The sequence below is a fragment of the Micromys minutus genome (assembly GCF_963924665.1).
Source record: "Micromys minutus genome assembly, chromosome: 29".
Lineage (NCBI taxonomy): Eukaryota > Metazoa > Chordata > Mammalia > Rodentia > Muridae > Micromys > Micromys minutus.
The window spans coordinates 33,102,914-33,111,262 of record NC_137964.1 but is presented as its reverse complement, the minus strand read 5'-3'; the positions used below and the strand labels follow the sequence as shown (position 1 = coordinate 33,111,262).

Sequence of the window (8,349 nt, the reverse complement as noted above, 5' to 3'; positions counted from 1 at the left end):
GTGTCCGTTTGCCCTTGAGGCTGCAAGGGGCTGCTCCGGACAGAAGACCGAGGGGCTGTGACTATGGCTTTTGCGTTTATGTAATGGGAACGGCAAAGGGCTGGAGGGGAAGCCAGAGGGATCCGAGGCCGGGGAGACGGGATCCGGGATGCATGCTTCCCAAAACATGATCAGTGACTCGAGTCAGAAATCCTTTGGTGTCTCAGCATCGGGAGAGCAGCGGTACAGTGGGAACGGAGGGCCATTCTCTACCCATTTCTGAGGAGCCCCCAGTGGGTGCTAGCCATGTCTGTCTACAAGCGAGGGAAAGAAGACTGACGGCTGGGGGGTGGGGAGCAGTTTTGGGTGTGGTTCCCTCCAGTTGGAGAGCTTTTGCTTCCTGCCCTGGGTAGGAAAGGACTCCAGGTTAAAGGATCTGTCGGGCAGTGTAAGACGACGGAAATTTCACGCCCCACCCTGCAAAGATGGGTCCTCGGGGCTTTGCACGTGGCACATGGCCAACCTGTTGGGTTGGTTTTTGGTACCTAAGGGACTTTGGAAGAAGGATCAAGAACCCCAACGTCCACCCCGAGACAGGAGAGGGTTGCAGTCCTGAAGGTGGGACAACACCCATCTTGGGTCTCCTATGTGCTTTAGCCTGGGGGCAGCTCCTGCTGTAATACCAAAGCACCCGTTCTGATACCTCAGAAATGAGACAGGTCCCAGCCAGCTGTGTGTCACACAGAGGCGGGCTGAGAGAGATCAGAAGCCAGTGCTTGCTCAGGGGAAGAGGCTGGGGCCCACACAGAGCAAGGTCACCACTGATGACTGTCCCTCAGCTGCTACATCCAGAACCTCCCTCCCCCCACCAATGGCTGGGACAGGGACACCCCAAACCAGATAACTTGCTCTCCAGGAGGAGGTGTCTAGACATCTCCTCCCGAGGAGGCCTTTCTGAAGGCAGGCAGAAGCCTGGGGCTGTCTGTGTGTCAGAGGGAAAGCCAGCTCTTTAAGGCCAAGGGGCGGGGGGTACTGGGTCCTTCCCTGGCTGCCCATCATCTTGGGCCATAGGCCTCAGGCACCCCCGTGAGGTTGCGGCTGCGCAGCGCCGAGTCCACCATCCTGATGTACGTGGCAATGGTCCTGCGCATCTCAGCTGTGTAAGGGTCATACTCCAGCTTGCGCAGTCCCGAGCGCTTGAAGTTACCATCCTTCTGGCTCTCCACACACAGCAGACGGTCCTCCCTGACCGCCACGCCCAGCAGGCTGACCATGCGGCCCAGCTGCGTGAATAAGTCCTGCTTCAGGTCCTCGAAGTGCACCACCAGGACGGTCTTGCCAAACTTGAGCCAGTCCAGCGTGTGCGTGGCCCACCACGGGGCGTAGTTCCTCACGAACTCGGGCCATTCTGTGGGGAGAGCAGAGCGTCAGCATGGGCAGATGACACACCTTCCAGATTCGCTAAACCCCTTTCTTGGGTAACACACTTCTGGCTGGTGCTTGCGGGCAAAGCCCTATCCACAGATAGACCACAGCATGTAAACAGATACCACCAAACTGTGGAGGTCCAGAGATGCGGAATTACATGGGAAGGGATGGGGAGCAGAGGGCGCGCGCTCTTGCCTAACATGCTGAAGCTAGAAGTGGGAAGGAGCTGTGTCCTCAGAGACGGGTGGTTAGAACTGCAGTTCTGTGGGGAGGTTGGAATGTTGCAGATCTAGGGGCTAATTACCTTTGGGCTAGTTCTAGACCTCTGGAACATCGAGTTAGTGACTGAAAGAAAAAAGATATCCAGTTGTGAGGAAATGTAATTTCCTCACAGGGGCACCAATGTTGTTAAAAGATGACGTCCTGGGTTTTGGCACCAATGTTAGAAAAAGGATGATGAGAGTGGGGGGGGGGGGGTGGCAAGGCCTGGAGATGAGGGAGACGCCTCTGGGGGATCCATGTTGGGAATCCCTTCCCCCTGAGGGACTAGCCACATGATGGTATAGTACAGAATAGTTTATTCAGGTCATGGGGGAGTTAAGAGGGTGGCAGAGGTAGAAAAGAGGAGTAGAGAGTGGAGGTCGGCCATGAGCATGTGGGGGGGGAGGGGAGGGGAAGAGGAGGGGTAAAGGGGAAACAAGCAAGAGAGGAGGGGGCAAGCAGTCCCGTTTATAGTGTCAGGTCACTGGGGTGGAGCATACTGCCAGGTAACTGAGTGTGGGGTTACATAATCCCAACAGTGACCATTTTGGTTTCTGTCAAAAGCACAGAAATCTAAGAATATGCTTCTGTTACGATCCCAGGTGCGGGTAGGGGGCCCGCTTCGGACTGTCCGCAGCAGCTGACTAGGATTTGCCTGGTGCCCTAGCAGGCAAATCATCCTGCCAGCTGCAGATAGTTCCGGTGATTGTGTGCCACTGGGAATTCTGGGAACTTTTCAGAGGGCAGATAAACGCTAGGGGCCTTGTTGGGGGGGGGGTGTTGTTGGTTGTGCCTTGTTAAGTAGCCGGGCATAAAAAAGAGAAAGAAAAAAATATTTAGATTCTAATGGCAAAGATCAAACCTGCCCCAAGAAACTTGACGCCACTAATCAGCAGGAAGTAGCCTTACCATAATTATCAGTTTTCTTTCCTTTCTATCTCTTTTTATTTCTCTCCTATCTGGTGTTAGGGGTTGAAAGGGTGTAAGAAAAAAAGAACCCACAAAGTAGCAATGACAGTGTTGGAATCCCCCTGACTAACAGAAACCTTTACAGACAGCTAGCTTCTACAGACCCCAAGGCTAAGAAAGCCATCAGACAGCAGTTTGGGCCTATAGAAAGTCCCCCAACCCCCGTCTTGCGGTACCCGCCTCTCCCCTGTTCCCACCAATGTATTTTAAACTGCCTCCTTGGTTTATGGCTTTTATGTAGTTTTGCAAAACTACAACAAAAGCGTCACGAAACTGTTTCCATGGGATCTGGAGTAACCTACATCTGTGCTTCCGGGCCCCGGCTGCTCACTGGCTCCAGGAGAAACGCTCTCATATTCCCGTTAAAATGAGAGCTGTGGTTTTTATGTCTTTGGGCATGGTGGCATGTGAGGTTCCAAAAATGGGCCACTCTTCACCAGAGGAACTGTCTGAATGGAAGCCAGGCACCTGCATGGATCCTCTGAGCCCTGGCCATCAGGGGTCCCTTCCTCAGCTGGGTGGTTGGTGAGTTCTGTCCGGGCCTCCCCGGGCTCCCGTGGTTTTGTGGCCTGCCTACTTGTCCTGAGCTGGTCACAGACCGTGTTTTGAGTGCTTGTTTGAAAAGCCTTTGGCTCTAAACTTTGATCTGGGTTGCTTACACTCCAAACTCTAAAGGTAGCTCAGATTCCACGGTTTCGCCTTTGGAACTTGTTTTCTTTAGGTTTTCCTTGTCTTAGAAATGTTTTGATTTTGGCCTTTGTTTCCTGCCTCCTCCTCAAATGGTTAATTCTGCTTTTTTTTTTTTTTTTTCTTTCTGGTACTTCTGTGACCTTTAGCTTAGGAGTTTTATGATCATTTGATGACACAGCCCCTGGAGACAAGAGGCACATGTCCCAGAACCCACACCTCAAAGTGTGCTGGAGTCAGGAGGGAGTACCGTACTGCGAGCTGTGGAGGAAAGTCAATATGCTCCATTCTTTTTGTTTTTGAGACAGGGTTTCTCTATGTAGCCTTGGCTGTCCTGAAACTTGCTCTGTAGACCTTCAAACTCGGAGAGCAGCTGGCCTCTGCCTCCTCCGTTCTGGAATACTGGCTCTTTGGGAACAGACACATAGGAACTTGGTTTATCCCTTGTCTTGAGCTTGTCTGTGTGAACAAGGCAGGATAACCACAGACTCAGAGGGGGAAGATGCTAAAAGCAGAAAACTGACCCAAAACATACACTCCCTAGTTAGCACACAGGTGACTTTTCAGGAGAAAATTCGGGGGAGCGGGAGGCCGATGGGAAACAAGGCCTCCAGAAAGCGGAAGCGCCTGCAGGCAATCGCCATCTGGTCCTCTAGCCTGCTCTGTGGCTCCGAGGGTGGTAATTGCTGACTAACTTGCAAGCGTCTGGGAAGAAACAAAGTAGACCAAAGAGAAAGGCTTTCCTCCTCCAGGTTTCTCCTCACTTAACAAAGGCAAGGAAAGTCTTTAAAAATCACAGACCTGTAGCTGCTCTAACTAAAACCTAAGCCATTCTCCAAAACTTAACCAAATTGGTAATTCACGGTATTAAGGAGCTCTGGAGCCACGGGAGTTAAAGAAAATGCAAAACGCTAACAAACCAAAAAAAAAAAAAAAAAAAACCAACCAACCAACCAAACAAACAAACAAAAAAAACAAAAACAAAACTCCCAAAACAATAACAAAAAACCCCAACCAACCAACAAAACAAAACAAACAAACAAACAAAAAACCCAAACCAAGCAACAACTACAACAAAACCCTTTTTGGAGGGGTTTATATCAAAACAAAGGCAAACAAGGCTGGCCTTCCTTTCTGGTCTTTGTCACCTCCTCTCTTACAGTTTCTTTGAGCAGCTTGTTTTCCCTTTAATTTTCACACTTATGTTAAAGTTAACTTGTCTTCCTTTCAGCCTTAAAGCCCAAAATCTCACCCTGGCCCGAGCCTGGGGAGCTTCTCGGGCTATTAAAGATAACCAAATGTCTGTGCCCCAGATCTCTAGCATTCCTGGGGCTGATGGGACCCATCTTCAGGGGAGTTTCCTGTCTGCTTTTCCTACTGCGAGGAGGTCCTGCTTCCCTCGGCTTCCACGGGTCTAACAGGAAACTCTCTAGATGCCTGAGTGTCTGACGCACCAACTCAGACATTTCTCAGACGCACCCAGCTATGCTCCTGGGTCGTTTGTAGTAACACATAGTTTCTCTGGGCACCATCACCATAAAACTTGATCCCCTGTGTGACAGAAATGAAGATATTCTCAAGAGATAATGTATGTCTCAGTCCAGCCAATACACTGTGAGGCACTGGCCCCTATGGTTATGGGAGCTTCCCCAGGAATCTCACACTGGGAGGAGGAAGGTTTCCAGATGGAGAACTTGTCTCCTGAGAGAGATTTTCGAGGGTTATGGTAACATTCCAGCACCTTACAGACGAGGACCAGTGTGACCGGACTGCTCACCCCTCTCAGACTTTACAGTGTGGGGTTTGCTAGATCTCACTGTCCCCCTTCCCAGTGTGACCACACCAACTACATCTTTTTCTTCTTTTAATGGGTCTTTTCAATGGTTTTAAATCTTTTTTTTTTGGGGGGGGTGATTAGCATGATTTTAAATTTAAACATTTTAGTAACTTTAATAACAAGATATGATTCTGTTGATGTCACCTCCTTGGTCCTTATCCAGCGGAGGGTATGCAGTAACTATGACAGGACAACATACAGTTTTCCTAGTGACCTTTGCTGCCGTTAGCCCCTCCCTGCCCCAGACACGGAGCTCTTTATCCCAGAGATGAAGAAGCTGCCTCCTGTCTGTGCTTTCAATTTGTCTTGTTTATATGCATGCCAACATTTCAGGAATAGTTTTGAGCACCACAGTCTCCTTAAAAGCAAAAACACAACAACAAAAAAAACCCACCAACAGTGTGTGTGTGAGTCAAGATCAGTATCTTGCTTGGCAAAGCCAATGTCTGAGGAAACCCTAAATGTGTATATTTTGAGCTGTCATTTTAAAAACCTACTTCGGGGTCTGCACTAGACACCTTAGAGTTTATAGATCTTCTTAATGTGTTATGCTACAATTAGATACTTAAAGGAATTACTCGATTCTAATTAAAAAGAGTGATAAAGTCAGGAATGGCTAGGCTTTGCTACTCTGGTCGCCTTGTACTTCTGATGTCTGGTAAAGACCAATGAAAGGAATTGCTTTTCCCACCAGCAACAACCAAACCCAGAACATACTCAAAAGCAAAACTCTTCAAGGTACTTGTTATAGTGGCTTAAATCTCTAACAGATATTTAATCTACATTTGGTCACTGCGCTTTACCTCGGTTTATAACTATTGGGTATCGAAGGTACCATATTTCCTGTGGTTTACACTACAGCCTCCTCAACTTCCTTTTAAAATCACCTCGAAAAATTGTTTTCTAAACTTTGTCATAACCATCATAATAAGAACACAGTATGTCCCGAAAGGACTGTTTAGAAGGCGGATATACTTATGGGGCTGAAATAATACCAAAGTTCTAAAACTTAAGGTCAATTCAACACCTGAGATAAAATTGATGCTTAATTCTCTATACTTTCTTAAGTATTGATTTATCCTTGAGTAATTTTTACCAAAAATCAAAAAAAAAAAAAAAAAAAAAAAAAAAAAAAACAAACAACAAACTTTTGATTGTTCTTTGACTAAATGGGCATTTAAACTTATGATCTTAAATGTTTCCCAATTGAACAAAGCCTTTGTGTTTGGAATAGTCAGTCATTGCTTTAATCACTTAAAAATTGTTAGAGATCTGCCTATCTGGAATGCTCCTACTAAATTCAGTAATGGTTGTAAGACTTTTTGATGAACGGATATTTAATCTGTTTATTCAATTTGAACTGTTAGTTAATGAATAACACATAGTATTGGAAAAGACTTTTAAACAAGATAACTAAATTCACAGTTAGTTACAGGGCCTTCCTCAAAGGATTAACCAGATGACTTCATCAACTGAAAGAAAAAACACATCAGGCCAAAGACTCCATTCTGATTAAAAGATCAGGCCTGTATCTAAGTACTTCCAACGTACTTCCAAATGATACTAGTGAAATTTTTATAAGATTTATATAAAGTAACTTTTTGTTTTTTTAGGACAGGGTTCCTCTGTGTAATCCTGGCTAGCCTGGAACTTGACTCTGTAGCCCAGGCTAGCCTCAAACTCAGAGAGCCACCTACTTCTGCCTCCTGAGTGCTAGGATTAAAGGTGTGTGCTAACATGCCCCCAGCCTTATAAAATACAGTGTGTATAATTTACGTAAATCATTCACACCATAGGTCTATGATTCCTGTTATTAATTATGAAGGTGTATTGCTGGATTGTGATTGGATTTTCATTATTTAGATGCAGGAAGGAGTTAACTTACTCAGTATCCGTCTTTTAATGGTCATCATCTAACAGAAGGGGAAACTGGGGCACAGACTAATCGAGGGGCAGAGCAGGATTTGGGAGATCTGGCCGGCTGCGTGGCCCGCCTTCTCACAGGGAATGTGGGCCGTATACAGGCTGTGGCTCACGCTGGCCCAAGCTCTGCAGTTGTTCAGTAAACATGGCTGCTGTCCTCAAGGATCTTTTTTAGGTGCAAAGTCATCGTCCCCGGCCCCCAGGGCTCACGCAGGCCTCCCTTGGGCTCTGTGGGTCTTATTCTTCCTCCTGACCACACATCGAGCCATTACTGCGTGGTCACCCTGCTTACAGGTCAATCTCCATTGCCGTCCGAGCCCCTGGGGGTAGGATTAGGATTGTTAAGCTTCTTGTGGCCTTTCTACTCCAAACCTCAGGGACAGTCTCCTCTGGGGGCTGGTGAGCCATCTTAGCATGTGATGCAAAAGTCACCAGACTGGGAGGGTGCCTTTAGGGTTGCCTGACTTGAGAGAGAGGTTATGGCCTTGATCTCAAAAAGAGCTGCTGAGGCTTGGGTGGGGGAGAAGACTGGAGATTACTACGTGGGTCCCGGGATGTTGCAAACACTTTAGCTAGAGAGCTGGATAATCCTCAGGAAGCACACTGAGGGCTCAACTGCAGAAGATACAGCCCTCCTCTGGTTCCTCAAACGAGAGACCAGTGAGTCTCTCAAGCTTCAGTTGGGACCTTACAGTCCTCCTCAATCCTAACCCCTTGCTGGGTGACAGATCCTTACCAAACTAGCCCATTGGAAACTACAGTGTGCTCACCACCAGGAGATAGACTGAGGCCCAGACAGTGACACTTACACAGCTGGGAAACATCCACTCCTGCCACCAGCAGCCTTATCCCTACACCCTTCCACAGCCTGATACTCAGCAGGAGCTGGGGGAGTCACTGCTGAACTAATTTGAAAATTCCAACAGCTAACTGCACCTGTGATGAAAAGAACACATAGGATCTGTCCTTAGATGCCTCTCCTCGTCCCCTCCTGGAACCCCATGGCTACTTGAGAAATATTTATGCTGAAGACAGTTTTTTTTTTTTTTTTTTTTTTTTTATTCAAACAAATTATCCACAAGGCAGCTGACTAATTGGGCCCGTACTGTTATAATGGGTTAGGACCAGATGTATCTGGGAGATCAGGAAACTTTAAGCTATCAGCCTGTCACCTCCCGGTATCCTTGGTGACTCAGGACAGCTACTACTATCCCAGGAGAAAGCCAGGTGACGCTGGCTCTTGTCACCTAGCACCCCACAGGTCT

General features: G+C 47.6%; 1 protein-coding gene across 1 annotated transcript in view; it reads right to left on the bottom strand.

The window, feature by feature from the left end:
- The window catches only part of WSCD2 (WSC domain containing 2), a gene marked incomplete at its 5' end in the record, with an annotated part of 34,790 nt that continues 26,441 nt past the window's right edge, over positions 1-8,349 (bottom strand). The window contains one exon of the mRNA XM_080941457.1: positions 1-1,387. Coding sequence (XP_080797583.1) covers positions 1,035-1,387 — 353 coding nt within the window. The 3' untranslated portion in view covers positions 1-1,034. The remainder of the gene's footprint in view (positions 1,388-8,349) is intronic.